Genomic DNA, 18,709 nt, shown 5'->3' with positions numbered 1-18,709 from the left:
TGGTCTTATGGACAATTTTTTGCTTCGCTGTGCTGCTCCCCAGAATGCAATTCCACTGAGATACATATTTAATTGGTCACTGGAAAAGGGGTTGTTTGCAAATGTATGGCAGCATGCGAAACTGTGTCCTATTCTGAAAGACTGCAAAGAACCCATTACTCCTGCCAATAGTCGACCAATTAGTCTACTCAGTAAGATATTGGAGGGTATTGTGAGTAGACAAATGTGGGAGTATATGGAAAAGAATGATCTGATTACAGCCAGCCAATCAGCATGCTTATCGCAAAAACCATTCCACTACCATTGCATTGGTTGACATGACTGACCAGTGGCTCAATGCTATGGATAATGGCAGGTTTGTAGGTGTACTATTTTTAGATTTCAGTGCAGCATTTGATTTAGTGGATCATGAAATTAATGCATTATGGTTTTAAGGAGGTAGCATTGAATTGGGTACAGTCATATCTAACTGACAGGAAACAGTCTACCTATATCAATGGTTAATTTTCTTCCCCTAATGTGTTAAACTGTGGAATACCGCAGGGCAGCTGCCTTAGGCCACTTCTCTACTTAATATACACCAACGACCTTCCCTATGCCTTGGTTGAAACTCAAGCTACTATATTTGCAGATGATACTACAATTTATGCAGCAAGACAATCGGTTCAACAGGTACAGCAAGCTTTGCAAGGAGATTTGGAGATTATCAGGAAATGGGTTTGCCAAAACAAACTTGCTTTAAACACCAAGAAAACCAAAGTTATGTTGGTCTGTTCAACTAGGAAAAGGCCAAAACAGCATGGGATACAATTAAGTATGGGAGGAGTACAAATTGAAGAAGTGGCAGAAACCAAACTACTGGGAGTGCAGATAGACAACTGCTTATCATGGTCGTCTCAAATAACTAATCTATGTCAAAAAAAATATCAAAACAGCATGCATAATCAGAAGGATAGCTAAATATTTACCAGGGAAAATCCTTCAGCAAATAACACAGGCATTGGTTGAGAGTCAAGTGAACTATTGTTCGGTGGTCTGGGGAAATACATCATCAAGTGAAGTTAGGAGGCTGCAGAATGCACAGAATAAAGCAGCAAGGATTGTTTTAAGGCGGAGATATGGTTCTTCTGTTGCAGTCATGCGCAGTGTTCTTGGTTGGTCATCAATCGACAAGATAATTGAAAAAAACATGCTTATTTTATTTTCTAATATACATCATTTAAAACGGCCAAGTTCTATTCACAATGGTATTCAGTTGGTAAGAGACAGACATTCTGTAAATACTAGGAATAGATTGTCCACCATCTATGCGTTATCCAGACAGAAAAAATAAATGGGCAAAATAACATTTCGATTTAGAGCAATAAAGAAATGGAATAAATTAACTGAGCAAACTAGAAACCTTTCAATATATAAGTTTAAACATTATTTAAAAACAATTTAAATATAGTATATAGAAATGTTGTGGGACTATAGTAGATGAAGAATCAATATTTTTAGATTGAGTATTTATTGGGTCATTATGCTAGTGTATTATGTATGTTTGTAATAGTGTGTTATATGTGAAAGTGTGTTTGTATTATAAATTGTATTTTAATGTTAAGGACCCTTGGAAGATCAGTCCAAATGGGGACTAAAAGAGATCCTAATAAAATCAAATCAAAATCAAATCAAACACTAACTTTCATCTAGTTTGTTTCAGTGTTCGAAGAGCAAAAAAAAGTGGTTTGATTTATTGATGGAACGTCACATCAAATGCTTTCCTTCAGTTGACGAACATCATGGCACTAAGTTGGGACAGACATTTGGATGTCTAACATTGTCTAGATGAGACTAATGTGAGTTTTCATTTGAGCTTTAACAAAGTTAGACAAACTTGCCTTATGTCAAATATTTTTCAAAAATGTAAATGTTTATATTGAATATATTTTTTATCCTTAATTGTATTTACACATTTTAGAAATAAAGTTTGTTTTCAATAAGTTGGCTTTGATCTTGTAATTTTCTTTGATTAAAATCCTTACATTTTAAAGGTAGAGTCAGCGATATGACGTAGATGCATAGTGGGCCAATTTTCCGCAACAACTAAGATCATTGGCGCGCCAGGCTAAACGTCTCTGCTGTTTTGGTCCCCAAAAGTATGAAAAGAAACTCATGCCCATGTACAAATACTGTGTGTGTGAGAGCAAGTCTTGTATCTTGCTCATGCAATGTTATTTCGCTAACTCTACTTTTTTTTTTTTTTTTTAAGCAGTCATGGTTCAAGGTGAATTATCTACATCAATAATTATGCAAGTGTCCCTATGGAAATGAGGATTTTCCCATGTCATGATGATCCTGAAAAGGATTGTTCTGTAAGTGTTGGCACCCCCTAGTGTCACATCCCTATCAGATCTGAATATACATGTTTATGAAAGTAAACACAGTATTTTATAACCATGAGGAGAGTGACAGGGCGATTTGTTGCTCTGTCATTGACGAGGGCCTGGCCTAGTCCTGAGCAGCAGAGCAGCATTGGGAGTGAGCCCACAGGAGAGGAGTGTCTGAGAGTCCTCACTGTACCAGCGCTGTGGGAACGCACTGATGATATCATACGCTGTGGCATCTGTCCACCTGAAATTGTGAGGGAGAGAGAGTTGATAGTGATGGAATAGGACAGGACAGGGCTTTCATAACATGTCAAACAGACTGGGATGCGACTTTGTTCTGCCATGCAGATTCTTCGTCACTGATCATTTGGACAAATCGCGATTCCCATTTAGAGGAGTGGATACTTCACTAGCCTCGTTTAGTACATTTTTCAAGCACATCTCCCCCGAGAATTTAATCAAGCATCTGACGCAATTATGCCAGATGTGTGTGTGTGTGTGTGTGTGTGTGTGTGTGTGTGTATATATTATTATTTTTAAATGTAGGGGGTGGATCAGCTTTAATATTGCAAATAGATTGATAAAAGCCACAATGTAATTGTCTGCATTTCCCCATATTGTTTTAAAGAAATACAGTACCAATCAAAAGTTGACACCTACTCATTCAAGGGTTTTTCTTAATTTTTTACATTGTAGAATAATAGTGAATTCATCTAAACTATGAAATAACACATGGAATCATGTAGTAACCAAAAAAGTGTTAAGCATCAAAATATATTTTAAATTCTTTAAAGTACCCTTTGTTTTGACAGCTTTGCACACACTTGGCATTCTCTCAACCAGCTTCACCTGGAATACTTTTCCAACAGTCTTCAAGGAGTTCCCACATATGCTGAGCACTTGTTGACTGCTTATCCTTCACTCTGCTGTCCAACTCATCCCAAACCATCTCAATTGTGTTGAGGTCGGGTGATTGTGGAGACCAGGTCATCTGATGCATCAGTCTCCTTGGTCAAATATCCCTTACACAGCCTGGAGGTGTGTTGGGCCATTGTCCACTAAGCGCGAACCAGATGGTGTGGTGTATTCTTGCAGAATGCTGTGGTAGCCATGATGGTTAAGTGTGCCTTGAATTTTAAATAAATCAGACTTTTATGTATACTCCCCCTACCTTGTCACAACACAATTGATTGGCTCAAATACATTATGAAGGAAAGAAATTCCACAAATTAACTTTCAACAAGGCACACCTGTTAATTTAAATGCATTCCAGGTGACGACCTCATGGTTTAGAGAATGACAAGAGTGCAAATCTGTCAAGGCAGTGTGGCTACTTTGAAGAACCTAAAATATATTTAGATTTGTTTAACACTTTTTTTTGGTTACTACATTTTTCCATGTGTGTTATTTCATAGTTTTGATGTCTTCACTATTATTCTACAATGTAGAAAATAGTAAAAATAAAGAAAAACCCTTGAATGAGTAGGTGTCAACTTTTGACTGGTACTGTATGGAAACGGCTGATTTGTTTTAATGGAATATCTATATAGGCATATGGAGGCCCATTGTCAGCAACCATCACTCCTGTATCAGCATTTGTGGGTTTGATTACAGGCTCAAAATGGCCAGAAACAAATAACTTTCTTCTGAAACTCGTCAGTCTATTCTTGTTATGAATACTTACGGAAATAAGTATTCAGAAAAAAAATAGACTGACGAGTTTCAGAAGAAAGTTCTTTATGAGACTCGAAATTGAGCTCCGGTGCATCCTGTTTCCATTGATCATCCTTGATGTTTCTCCAACTTGTTTGGAGTCCACCTGTGGTAAATTCATTTGGTTGGACATGGTTTGGAAAGGCACACACACACCTGTCTATATAAGGTCCCACAGTTGACAGTGCATTTCAGCAAAATCAAGCCATGAGGTCTAAGGAATTGTACGTAGAGCTCCGAGACCGGATTGTGTCGAGGCACAGATCTGCAGCATTGAAGGTCCCCAAGAACACAGAGGCCTCCATCATTCTTAAATTGAACAAGTTTGGAACCTCCAAGACTCTCCCTAGAGCCTGCCGCCCAGGCCGAACTGAGCAATCGAGGGAGAAGAGCGTTGGTCAGGGAGGTGACTTAGAACCCAATGGTCAGTCTGACAGAGCTCAAGAATTCCTCTGTGGAGATGGGAGAACCTTCCAGAAGGAAAACCATCTCTGCAGCACTCCACCAATCAGGCCTTTATGGTAGAGTGGCCAGACTGAAGCCATTCCTCAGTAAAAGGCACATGACAGCACACTTGGAGTTTGTAAAAGGCACCTAAAGACTCTCAGACTATGAGAAACAAGATTATCTGGTCTGATGAAACCAAGATTCAACTCTTTGGCCTGAATGCCAAGCATCACTTCGAGGATACATGGCACCATCTCTACGGTGAAGCATGGTGGTGGCAGCATCATGCTGTGGGGATGTTTATCAGCGGAAGGGACTGGGAGAATAGTCAGGATCGAGGCAAAGATGTATGGGGCAAAGTACAGAGATATCCTTGACGAAAACCTGCTCCAGAGACCTCAGGACCTCAGACTGGGGCGAAGGTTCACCTTCCAACAGGACAACGACCCTAAGCCCACAGCCAAGACAACACAGGAGTGGCTTCGGGACAAGTCTCTGAATGTCCTTGAGTGGTCCTGCCAGAGCCCGGACTTGAACACGATCGAACATCTCTTGAGACCTAAAAATAGCTGTGCAGCAACGGTCCCCATTCAACCTGACAGAGCTTGAGAGGATCTGCAGAGAAGAATGGGAGAAACTCCCCAAATACAGATGTGCCAAGTTTGTAGCGTCATACCCAAGAAGACTCAAGGCTGTAATCGCTGCCAAAGATGCTTCAACAAAGTACTAAGGGACTGAATACTTATGTAAATGTGATAATCTAATTGTATTTATTTTTTAAATTCAACTGGGTTTTTTATCCCGTTTTTGCTTTTTCATTATGGGGTATTTTGTACAGATTGATGAGGGACAACAAAAACAATCCGTTTTAGAATAAGACTGTAACCTAACAAAATGTGGGAAAACTCAAGGGGTTTGAATACATTCCGAAGGCACTGTACATACTATATACATTTTACAGACACAGTATATTTTCCTTTAGTTATTGTTTGTTTTTAGTACCATCCTTCAGCTCCCCTCAACCCCATCTCATTATCTCTGAAGACCATCCAGTTTTGATTTCTATTTGTGTCACGTTCTGACCTTTATTTCCGTTGTTTTGTATTTATTTAGTATGGTCAGGGTGTGAGTTGGGTGGGCAGTCTATGTTTGTTTTTCTATGTTTTGGGGCATTTCTATGTTTTCGGCCTAGTATGGTTCTCAATCAGAGGCAGGTGTCATTAGTTGTCTCTGATTGAGAATCATACTTAGGTAGCCTGGGTTGCACTGTTTGTTTGTGGGTGATTGTCTATGTTGATGGCTTGTTTCAGCACAGTCCATATGATTAGCTTCACGGTTGTTATTTTGTTTACTGGTTTTGTATAGTGTTCAGTGTTCGCTACTTTCTTTATTAAATATTGACCATGGACACTTACCACGCCGCGTACTGGTCCTCAGATCCATCTCGCCTCTTCTCTTCAGATGAAGAGGAGGACGGCTGTGACAATTTGCCATACGGTAACAGTCAAAAGTTTGGACACCTACTCATTTCAAGGGTTCTTCTTTATTTTTACTATTTTCTACATTGTACAATAATAGTGACATCAAAACTATGAAATAACACAGGGATCATGTAGTAACCAAAATAGTGTTAAACAAATCAAAATATATTCTTCAAATAGCCAATTCTTCAAATTGCCACCCTTTGCCATGATGACAGCTTTGCACACTCTTGGCATTCTCTCAAACAGCTTCATGAGGTAGCCACCTGGAATGCATTTCAGTTAGCAGGTGTGCCTTGTTAAAAGTATATTTGAGGAATTTCTTTCCTTCTTAATGCGTTTGAGCCAATCAGTTGTGTTGTGACAAGGTAGGGGTGGGATACAAAAGATAGCCCTATTTGGTAAAAGACCAAGTCCATATTATGGCAAGAACAGCTCAAATAAGCAAAGATAAATGACATTCCATCATTCCTTTAAGACATGACAATCAGTCAAAAGAGAACATTTCAAGAAATTTGAACGTTTCTTCAAGTGCAGTCGCAAAAACCATCAAGCGCTATGATGAAACTGGCTGTCATGAGGACCGCCACAGGAAAGGAAGACCCAGAGTTACCTCTGCTCCAGAGCATAAGTTCATTAGTTACCAGCCTCAGAAATTGCAGCCTAAATTAATGCATCACAGAGTTCAAGTAACAGACACATCTCAACATCAACTGTTCAGAGGAGACTGTGTGAATCAGGCCTTCATGGTCAAATTACTGCAAAGAAACCACTCCTAAAGGACACCAATAAGAAGAAGAGACTTGCTTGACATTAGACCGGTGGAAATCTGTCCTTTGGCCTGGACCCCAAATTGGAGATTTTTGGTTCCAACCACCGTGTCTTTGTGAGATGCTGTGTGGGTAAACGGATGATCTCTGCATGTGTATTTCCCACCGTATCGCATGGAGGAGGAGGTGTTACGGTCTGGGGGTGCTTTACTGGTGACACTGTCTGTGATTTATTTATAATTCAAGGCACACTTAACCAGCATGGCTACCACAGCATTCTGCAGTGATACGCCATCCCATCTGGTTTGGGTCTATCATCTGTTTTTCAACAGGACGATGACCCAACACACCTCCAGGCTGTGAAAGGATTATTTTACCAAGAAGGAGAGCGATGGAGTGCTGCATCAAATGACCTAGCCTCCACAATCACCCGACCTCAACCAAATTGAGATGGTTTGGGATGAGTCGGACTGCAGAGTGAAGGAAAAGCAGTCAACAAGTGCTCAGCATATGTGGGAATTCCTTCAAGATGGTTGGAAAATTAGCAAAGCTGTCATCATTGCAAAGGGTGGCTACTTGGAAGAATCTCCAATATCTAAAAAATATTTTGATTTGTTTAACACTTTTTTTTGGTTACTACATGATTCCATGTGTGTTATTTCATAGTTTCAATGTATTCATTATTATTCTACAATGTAGAAATTAGTTTTAAAAAAATAAGAAAACACTGGAATGAGGTGTTCTAAAACTTTTGACCGGTAGTGTAGACAGGTGTGTGCCTTTCCCAATCATGTCCAATCAAGTTCTAGAAACATCTCAAGGGTGATCAATGGAAACAGGATGCACCCTCGATTCTTATAGCAAAGAGTCTGTGAATACTTACGTAAATAAGGTATGTTTTTTATTTTTAATACATTTTCAAAAACCTATTTTCGCTTTGTCATTATGGTGTGTAGATTGCAGAGGATTTTTTATGTATTATTCCATGTGGAAAAAGTCAAGGGGTCTGAATACTTTCCGAATGCACTGTACATAACATTCTATTGTTGCAAGAATTTTGTATAATTTAAATTGAAAAACTTGTAAGTTTTGAATCTGGTGTTATTTTGTGTATCAGTTCATAAACCATGTGCCATGGAATTGGTACATCGAAAAATCTCTTCCCAATTATTTTGCAATCTGTATGGCACAGCTGTCAATTTTTGGGTCTTTAAATTAAACTGGTATACTTTTTTTATTTAATGCAGGGTCGACATACAAGTTCCTTACTTTCTCCCCCTTCCATTTGCCTCTTCCATTTTTTGCGGAATGCAAGATTTTAGTTCTGGGCGTCCGAGATTAACATGACCCAAAAGTCACTGTGACTGAGATGAAGTACTGTGAACATGATGGACTTCCTGGGCAAAATACTCTGCACAGCATTTTGTGGCTCCCAACCCACCTGTGCTTGTCCAGATACTGGCGCAGATGACCTATGGTCTCTGAGAAATGCATCTTCATGATGTAGGTGTGCTCGCCATCCTCTGACTTCACCCTCAGTGTGGTGACATCACGGACCGAGTTATGGGGATCAGTCTCATGCAACTCCAACCTGAGTTAGAGTAGAGAGAACAGGTTCATAATCCACATTAGCAAATGTGTGTCCCTCTTCCAGGGTCTCCTCTGTCACAAGGTCCCGCAAGGCCCCCTAGTGGTGGAAGTGAAGGTATTGTGAATACTTCTAGACACCTGCATACCTCTCTTTCATAGCCTGTAGCTCTGGTGTGTCTATGAGGGTCACAGCATGGCTGTTTGAAGCATCAGAAGAGCCCTAAACACAAGACACAGGCATTTACTAGCATATAGTATACGCGTGTCCATCATCTACAGGTATATGCTGAAACATGCAACAGATCTCAGTCTCACCTGTAGACTGGCTTTCACGGAGTCCCTGATGTCAATCACTCTGCCAGCCTTCACCACCACCTTGGGCAGCCTGTTCAGGAATTGGTCCATTGTCATTTTTCTGCCTGTGGGTAAGTCAATGTTCAAGTCAGAGCAAAAGAGGCTTGGGGTGAATCTCAAGTGATATACATATAGTTAAACCAACTTCAAATATGAAATTAAATTATTTCTCCCCATCTCATGCATGTTCAGGAGGAGGCGAGGAGAGAGGACTCGAGGAATCCCAAAAAATACAATTGAGATTCCACCCCTGCAGTTGGTTCAACTAGAGTGTAAAGTGTATCATTTGTTTTGGGAACAAATTGAAGCGAGAGGGGACCGACCGGGTATCTGGGAGACGGTACAGTAGGCGTGTTCTAAGCTGTCGGTTAATTTCTCCCCCTCTGTGCATCCAACCACAGCCTGCCCCTTCCCAGGGAACTCCGCCCACGGTCGCCTCTCTTGGAATTCCTCCTCTCGTCTGTCGTGAACCTGTGTACACCGAAAGAGGACGTCCCACTACTCACCACAAAACAAACAGGAAATACGTTGTCCATGTAGTCCGTTTTCCTACCGTAAGCACATTTGAAATTCACGCATGCACACAAAGCACACACACACACACACCTGAAAGGGCACCCCGTCTGCAAACCTGTCCTGTAGCTCAGAAGGGAAGTATCCGTCCATCAGGTCTTGCATGCACTGCTGCAAAGTCATGAGCGGCAGGGTGTCAGACACATTGGACTGATATACGAACTGAGCTTTCTGTACTTATTCTGTCTGCTACAATTCTGAGAGAGAGTCGAAACATTGAAATCAAAGAATCTTCTATGAAAATGTATCAAAAAGCATGCCTGGTTCAAATATCTAGTCTGTTTCATTACCTGGTGTGTGTTGTACTCTCTCGTAATAACCTTAACAGTAGCTGATTTGGTTCTGGGTGCTGAGATTATGTACTGACTAGCCAGTCGGAGTATAGCGAGTATTCCCTATATAGTCTCTATCTGTACCTGTGTGCTGGCTTCCTGGTAAGAGCGGAAGGGCCCATTGAACATGAAGATGCCATTGCTGTAGAGCCGTAGTGGAATGAGGTGCTGCTGGGCCAGCTGTGCCCCTCTGGACGTGACCCTGACGTAGGACTCTCCCTCCCCAGCCAGGATGTTCAACTGCTGGATGTTCTGGAGCACCAGGTCAAAGTTTATCTGGAAGTTCCTCCTGGCCACAGAGGTCTCTGCAAAAGACAGGCCACCATATTAAGTGAATGCATAATTAAGATTTTCTGTTTGAGCACAGCTCGTGAAACTTTAACTGGCGCATTGAAACAATGGCAGCTCCTTTGTACTGTTGGAAGTTACCGTTTGAAGTTGTGATTCGATTAGGTTTTACTTGGCTGCCTAGTAAGGAGGGTGTACTGTTACAGCATGTTCAGATAGAAATGTATCACGTAGAAAGAATATGATTGCCTGTCAGATAGAATAGCGAATCTTAGCAGCTCTGTTAATTAGATTTCTATCTGCAGCATAAGGCTCAGCACTTAATAACTCCCTGGTTCCTTTACCTGGTTGCCACACCCCTCTCTCTGAGCTCTGGGTCTGCTCAGCTTCCTCTACTTCCTGTTGACTGGCTGTGTCACGCTCCTCTCCGCTCCCCACCCAGATCATGCCGTAGTCGTTCAGAAACCGCTGAGTGGGGAAAAACCCACTGTGAGTTTAAAGAAAAGTTTGCAGTGACATCAGTTAAAGAGGTGAACTAAACTATTTAGAACAGACTTAGAGATGACTCAACCACCACAACTCAACTTCTCTGTTATACTGTAAGTAGAAAAGTTCAAGTCTAAATTGGACATGCACTGACTTATTAAGATATATTGTAAATCACACAGACACAGGTTAGTGCTTCTATGGCTTTCAATACTGTGTGGTCCATCTACGTCTGTGCAATGTAACAAACTGTTCGATGAGGACCAAAAAAATACATTGCTCCGTTGTATTACCATGGCGATGATGATCTTACCTCCATCTCCGATACCTGGCCCTGAAGCCTGTGGCATGTTTTTATGAGATCATCCTCTCTGCTCCTATCACTGTTTTTTTCTAAAAATCACAGAAACAGAATGGTTTTGGTTAACCAAACAACTTGTTCCATACTCTTAATATCTTTTCTTTTCACTTAACAGAGATGAGGGCAGTGACGGAAGTAGAGAACACTGTATAGGCCTACATGGGGCTGTATTTCTATAAACACATGAATACTAGGCCTACATGGGGCTGTATTCCTATAAATACATGAATACTAGGCCTACATGGGGCTGTATTCCTATAAATACATGAATACTAGGCCTGCATGGGGCTGTATTCCTATAAATACATGAATACTAGGCCTACATGGGGCTGTATTCCTATAAATACATGAATACTAGGCCTGCATGTGGCTGTATTCCTATAAATACATGAATATTAGGCCTACATGGGGCTGTATTCCTATAAATACATGAATACTAGGCCTACATGGGGCTGTATTTCTATAAACACATGAATACTAGGCCTACATGGGGCTGTATTCCTATAAATACATTAATACTAGGCCTACATGGGGCTGTATTCCTATAAATACATGAATACTAGGCCTACATGGGGCTGTATTTCTATAAATACATTAATACTAGGCCTATATGGGGCTGTATTCCTATAAATACATGAATACTAGGCCTACATGGGGCTGTATTCCTATAAATACATGAATACTAGGCCTACATGGGGCTGTATTCCTATAAATACATGCATACTAGGCCTACATGGGGCTGTATTCCTATAAATACATGAATACTAGGCCTACATGGGGCTGTATTTCTATAAATACATGAATACTAGGCCTACATGGGGCTGTATTTCTATAAATACATTAATACTAGGCCTATATGGGGCTGTATTCCTATAAATACATGAATACAAGGCCTACATGGGGCTGTATTCCTATAAATACATGCATACTAGGCCTACATGGGGCTGTATTCCTATAAATACATGCATACTAGGCCTACATGGGGCTGTATTCCTATAAATACATGAATACTAGGCCTACATGGGGCTGTATTTCTATAAATACATGCATACTAGGCCTACATGGGGCTGTATTCCTATAAATACATGAATACTAGGCCTACATGGGGCTGTATTCCTATAAATACATGAATACTAGGCCTACATGGGGCTGTATTTCTATAAATACATGCATACTAGGCCTACATGGGGCTGTATTCCTATAAATACATGAATACTAGGCCTACATGGGGCTGTATTCCTATAAATACATGAATACTAGGCCTACATGAAGCTGTATTTCTATAAATACATGCATACTAGGCCTACATGTGTTGTGACTGGAACTCTGTGGTTCCAGAACTGTATGACATATATGGTAGGCTGAAATAACTACCTTTTGACTTCTGAAGAAGCTTAATTTTCTCCTCCAGAGCTGTAATTATTTTCTCCTTCAAATAGAAAATAACAAATTAAACATTGATATGTTGTCAAGTCAAGAGCTTGGTCTGTACATATATCAATATTTGGGCATGTATTCATGCATAGAATACTAGCCGGATGTGTATAGACTACTACTCTTTTTAGTATCCGTTTTCAGAGTTGGGGAAGCTACTCTGAAAATATAGTTTACCAAGCTACCAATTACTTCACACTGGAAGAAGTTGAGCTACAGTAAAGCTACCCTTAAGAGAAATATAGTTTGTTTAACTGAAACTACTTTGAAAAAGTAGTTCACTACATCAAAACTGCCTTGTAAAAAAGTATTATATCTAAGTCTGAAAAGTCATATAAATGTACTGGGTTGAAAAATATATACAGTGCATTCGGAAAGTATTCAGACCACATGACTTTTTCCACATTTTGTTACGTTACAGCCTTATTATAAAATGTATTAAATTGCCTTTTCTCCCCTCAATCTACACACAATACCCCATAAAGACAAAGCAAAATTGTAGCAAATGTATTAAAAACATGTAACTGAAATACATTTACATAAGTATTCAGACCCTTTACTCAGTACTTTGTTGAAGCACATTTGGCAGCGATTGCAGCCTTGAGTCTTCTTGCGTATGACGCTACAAACTTGGCACACCTGTTTTTGGAGAGTTTCTCCCATTCTTCTCTGTAGATCCTCTCAAGCTCTGTCAGGTTGGATGGGGAAGGTTGCTGCACAGCTATTTTCAGGTTTCTCCAGAGATGTTCGATTGGGTTCAAGTTTGGGCTCTGGCTGGGCCACTCAAGGACATTCAGAGACTTGTCCCGAAGCCACTCCTGCGATGTCTTGGCTGTGTGCTTAGGGTTTTTGTCCTGTTAGGTGAACCATTGACCCAGTCAGATGTCCTGAGCCCTCACAGTCCTGAGCGCCCACAGCATGATGCTGCCACCATCATGCTTCACCGTAGGGATGGTGCCAGGTTTCCTCCATAAGTGACGCTTGGAATTCAGGCCAAAGAGTTCCATCTTGGATTCATCAGACCAGAGAACCTTGTTTCTCATGGTCGAGTCCTTTAGGTGCCTTTTGGCAAACTTCAAACGGCTGTCATGTGCCTTTGACTGAGGAGTGGCTTCCGTCTGGCCACTCTACTATAAAGGCCTGATTGGTGGAGTGTTGCAGAGATAGTTGTCCTTCTGGAAGGTTCTTCCATCTCCACGGAGGAACTCTGGAGCTCTGTCAGAGTGCTCATCGGGTTCTTGGTCACCTCCCTGACCAACGCCCTTCTCCCCAGATTGCTCAGTTTGGCCGGGTGGCCAGCTCTAGGAAGAGCCCTGGTGGTTCCAAACTTCTTACATTTAAGAATGACGGAGGCCACTGTGTTCTTGGGGACCTTCATTGCTGCAGACATTTCTTGGTACCCTTCCTCAGATCTGTGCCTCGACACAATCCTGTCTCAGAGCTCTACAGACAATTCATTTGACCTCATGACTTGGTTTTTGCTCTGACATACACTGTAAACTGTGAGACGTTTCCAAGTAATGTGCAATCAATTGAATTTACCACAGGTGGACTCCACTCAAGTTGTAGAAACATCTCAAGGATGATCAATGGAAACAGGATGCACCTGACCTAAATTCATAGCAAAGTGTTTGAATAGTTATGCAAACATTTTTTTTTTAAAACTGTTTTTGCTTTGTCATTATGTAGAGTGATGAGAAAAAACAATATTTTAATCAATTTTAGAATAAGGCTGTAAAGTAACAAAATGTGGAAAAAGTCAAGGGCTCTGAATACTTTCCGAATGCACTGTACGCTGTATATTCTTTTGGTGAAACATTGAATGGGTAATTGCAGTAGTTAGCTACACTGTTACAGGGGTGGCTGCCACTGTTAGAGTGGCGGCAGGTAGCCTAGTGGTTAGAGCGTTGGGCCAGTAACAACTTTGGAAAATATGCTGCTGCTTGAGGAGGTCTCTTATTACCTCATCATACAAACTATAATAAGTATCTTGCCAATCAAAATATGAGAAGTCTCTTATAGCACACACTTATAGTATAAGTATAACTATAGTATAAGTCTATTGTCATGCAAACTACAACGAACAAAGGTCCAACACAGAATACTGATGCAACATTCACACATTTGGCAGATTTCTTGTTTTTGTTTTTGTTTAGAAAACCTTTATTAGCACCATTTAGCTACTGTTCATACATGCCGATACTTGTGTATGTATGTATGATACTTGTGTGACAGGCATCCTGTACGTGCAACTTCACCAGCATTCGGTGGTTGAGCTTTCCTTTAAAATGCATGCTTCTGATTGGTTGTTGCGGAGGATCACAGAGGTTGATGTGGTTGAGGTCAATTTCAGATCTAACCAAAACGCTGTCTCGCTGGAGGTGTTCACAGAAGCGCTGTTACCGTTTTTTTCCATTGATTGCACTGGAAGTCGCTCTGGATAAGTGTGTGCTACATACCTCAAATGTAATGTACAATGTAATTTCTTTGTCTGAATGTGTGTGGTACTTGGCTCACCTTGTGGTCAATGTCCAGGGCTTGGGTCTTCACCTTGGTCTCCAGCAGGGTCACCCTTTGTATCATAGAGGACATCAGCTCAAAATCACTAGGGGGTGCACCTGTAGGGTTCAGTCAGAGTTCACTAGATCAGGAAGCGTAATACCTGTATAATAAAGGCTACTGTGTGACACTCGGCAGACGTTCTTTTCCCCAAAGTGTCTTAAGGTACAATGACGCATACATTTTTTACTGATTCTGAGAACACTCTGTATCAATGTTACTGTACATTATCAGAAACCCAAACGGGCTTTTTGGAAACCCACATTTGTGACCACAGTGCTGTATTAGGAAAATCAGACACATTATTTTGTGGTCAGTGCACACCACATACTGATCTAACAACCATGCATGAGATTTCCAGTGTTGTCGAAATGTGATTGGTTGTGGTTGTGAATATTTCAGCACAGGGCGAGTTGTAAGGACATCAAACAAACATACAACAACTGTTGCTTTTCCTTTGTTTGGCTTTTGATTTGGAAGGACAGGCACTATCAGTGGCTTGAGCCTGAGGCGCAGGGTGATTCAAAGCAGATACATCATTCAGCAGAGTAGCTTCATATTCTAAAGGAAAGAAAAAACAAGAACACAACCAGAATGACCCCAGGTTTTTAAAGAGCTGTATTCAGAGGCAGTATATGTTTCAAATAATTGGATATCTCATAGTTAGACTATAGCAGGGTTCCCCATCTGACGGCCTGCGTGGGTGATTTTATTTGACCATTCAAGTTTTATGAGCAAAAAAGAATGCTAAAATGATATTTATTTTAAAACTGTTTTATTGTTAGCCATAAAAGACTGTAAAAACACCCGCAAATCAGCTCCAAGTTATTTTAATTTTGGAAATCTGTTCCAAAGCATTCCCATGCACAATAGAGAGATACAGTATGTGATCGTATACCAACCTAAGCAAGGTTTGAAATTATTATGATTTAGTAAAATATTATATCTTCTTGTGGTCAATTTGCAGTCTACAAATTATTTGTAATTATGTTCTGCCTCCTCGCCATTTGCTCAAGAAAAATATCGTCTTTGAAAGACCTTAATCCCATACCTGAAAATGGATTCTCCTTGAAAGGCACTCTTCTCCTATTTGAGAAAAATTAGCAATCATCAGTAATGCAAATGAACATGAAAATCCATCTCATTTCAATACTTATTGTATAGGAAAAGATCCACTTTGGTTTCTCTTGAACATACCCTTGCTGGTTCATGGGCCCGGGAAGAGGCACACGTCGGGTTTTCCTCAACATTGAAAGTGGTGAGCTCATCTCCTTACGTCCATAAAACACTTGGGGTCGATGGGATGCACAAATGGCTAGCAGACTAGTGTAGAGGTAATTTTGTGATTCAACAATGAAAGTTTTTTTAAAACACAATGTTTATGAGCACCTGGCTGACATTGACATGGTTGACAAGCAAGCACATAGCAGCTAAAAACGCAAAATAAAAGTCCTGAAAGTGTACACTTGGTTCAGTTAATAGGCTTAATAAACGAAATCAACTTTTATTTGTCATGCTAGGAATTTATGAATGACTTACAAGTGAATGACTCTAGATTCTGTAGGTTGGAATATTATGCTCGCTCTTCTTTTACATCTAGATGATTGTTTGGAGTTCGTTGCCATTGGTAACGTGGATCGTGACATTTCATTGGCTCGTTGCTGGTTCCAGAATTAAATACACCCTCCTTCACACCGTGAAGAATCAGCCAAAGTGATACATTGTTATTCAAAGTATGACATTGTGATCATCCATCGACAAACATTGATATAAATGGAATGATGTACCCAAACACTAGTCTACTTTTGTTTCAAAAGTTGTCACACACCTAGCCCTACATCAGAACACATACCATTGCATGCTATACAAAACATAACAATACAAGACATTAAATAGGCTATTGGCATATATGGAAAAAAATAAAGAATACAAAAATACCCACTAGTGCCAAATATCAAAACAAGTATTTGTAGGCCCTATTAAAGTTAATTTACACTGCTCATGACTGTAAAACAGATCTCTGTACTTGTGCCCATGCAGTCATGGTGCACACATCCCTTTCAGACCCATCCTCTTCTAGCTGAAATAAACACAGATAAACTTTTGCTGTTCAGAGACTCAACCCTCTTCAACATTAACGAAGCTCTGGTCTGTGCTGTCTTCATCCTGCTGGTGCTGTCTGTGTTCACAGAGGCCAAGGTGAGGCATCCTTCAACCACAGAGGTCAATGTAAGAACCAAAATATCAATATTAGTAAAGTATTAAGTAGAGATTAGCCATATGGATTGTAGAGTTCAGCAATGTAGAGGTCAGAAGTTGTATACATATCATGAATAGCACTTACCTGTGATGATTCGTTTCCAGGTATTGTGTTAACGTTTAAGCAACAGCCTAAATTGTTGTGAAATGTCTAAAATGGTCCTATTTCCTTTCTCTTTCAGGTGAATGGAACCAAAATGCCAGACAGGGTATTCCCTTGTTTGTTTTTTTACAAATTGATTGAGCTAATGTGTCTATAGGCCTACCTACAATAAGGGTTGTTCTTGAAATGCAGTGGCATTTGGGCGTGGCCTTTTGGAAAAAATGTACTTCATTTTTCTAAATTATTATTATTATTATTTTAAATGTATTGGGTACATCTTCCCATTCTAAGTGAGCTAATATGGTAGCTTAATGCCTTTTAATAATGTTTTACTATTATGATAACATTGTGTCACCAGCAGGAGTAGTTAAACCAATGATGGTAACTCCAATGACAACATTTTGGTCATTGAGGATTTTCTTAAATGGAGGACACAGGTGCTCGAATCTAAGGCCATTAACCCTTTTAAAAATCATTTACTAAACTGTTTTTGTTTCATAATTTTGTATTTCCCCTACCTTTAAAAGGTGTAACACAAATTACACTCCTTAGACACGCCAAATGATCAATGGAATCCTCAAATGTATGAGACACTAAAAGGGTGTGATTAACTAATAATTGTTTTTAATATAGACCTTCCCAGTGCAATGGTTTGCAACTGGAGGGAATGGAAGGTCCTTGTATATCTTTGTAATGAGTGATTTTCAAGGTTGTTACACCAATAGGATAAAACTTAGGGACACATATTATATTTGTAAAAATAATAGTTATTTTAATAGCCTGTTTTGTTTTTATTGAGCTATACAAGATGTGTAATACTTTTGTTTACTTTATAGAATTCAAAAATAATACATAGATTGATAGCTTTAAATCCCCCCAAAACATGTCACTACAGTTGTACTAGGTCACTACTGATACAAGCCAATTTGCTTGCCTAAGTACTTTAAACAATGCCTAAACATAAAGTTTTGCAGTATAAAGCACTTGCAGTATGTTTTATGACTGATAAACAGTTCATGTATGATGGGTAACTCTTTGTAATTTTGAAGTGTTTTTCGTGGATGTAAATGCCACCGCAATTCAAGAACGACCCATAAAGGGTTCTTCGGCTGTCCGAGAGAACCCTTTTTGGTTCTAGGTAGTATCTTATCACCAAAGGGTTCTTAAAAGGTTATACGATGGTTAGTTGGGTAAGTTGGGTTCTACATCGGTTCTACATCTGATCTACATAGAGCCAAAAAAGGGTTATCATACAGGGACAGCAGAGGAAGCTTTTATGGTTCTAGGTAGCCCCTTTTCTAAGAGTGTCGAAATTCAGTTCCTTCTCTTGCTCTCTCTCTTCCCTCTATCTTCTCTATAGGCAATCGGGGGCAAGCACCTCTGACTCTTCCGTTTTTGCTGCAGTTGGGGCTGATGGTTGCACCTGCCTTACTTCAAACTCTAATGTAACACTTGGTATGCTCTCCTTGCACAGGACTCTGCAGAACTTCTGCAACAACAGTGGCAACAACATAAGAATAACTTATATGACTAGGCCTACTATATTTACTGGTACTGTAGACCTAGCTGACCCGTTTCCATGATTGAACA

The 18,709-nt window shown here is 40.1% G+C and overlaps 1 protein-coding gene across 2 annotated transcripts; it reads right to left on the bottom strand.

Annotated features, from left to right (window-relative positions):
- Positions 1-1,559: 1,559 nt before the first annotated feature.
- On the bottom strand, positions 1,560-17,300 carry ubxn11 (UBX domain protein 11). 2 transcript variants are annotated; one of them, XM_021562244.2, is made up of 15 exons: positions 16,297-17,299; positions 15,955-16,080; positions 15,809-15,843; positions 15,196-15,318; positions 14,716-14,816; positions 12,139-12,193; positions 10,717-10,796; positions 10,262-10,385; positions 9,714-9,934; positions 9,331-9,408; positions 9,048-9,195; positions 8,686-8,789; positions 8,517-8,590; positions 8,222-8,371; positions 1,560-2,613 (listed from the first exon to the last, which is right to left on the bottom strand). In XM_021562244.2, the coding sequence occupies exons 1-15, from the start codon at positions 16,401-16,403 to the stop codon at positions 2,472-2,474; spliced, it is 1,668 nt and encodes a 555-aa protein (XP_021417919.2). In that variant the 5' UTR covers positions 16,404-17,299; the 3' UTR covers positions 1,560-2,471. The 2 variants fall into 2 exon arrangements, with proteins under 2 accessions (XP_021417919.2, XP_021417927.2); XM_021562252.2 differs by having other exon boundaries at positions 15,955-17,300.
- Between the last annotated feature and the right edge of the window lie 1,409 nt (positions 17,301-18,709).

The sequence above is a fragment of the Oncorhynchus mykiss genome, chromosome 2 (genome assembly GCF_013265735.2).
Source record: "Oncorhynchus mykiss isolate Arlee chromosome 2, USDA_OmykA_1.1, whole genome shotgun sequence".
NCBI classification, from domain to species: Eukaryota; Metazoa; Chordata; class Actinopteri; order Salmoniformes; family Salmonidae; genus Oncorhynchus; species Oncorhynchus mykiss.
The sequence above is the reverse complement of the archived record's forward strand: the minus strand, read 5'-3'. Positions and strand labels throughout refer to the sequence as shown.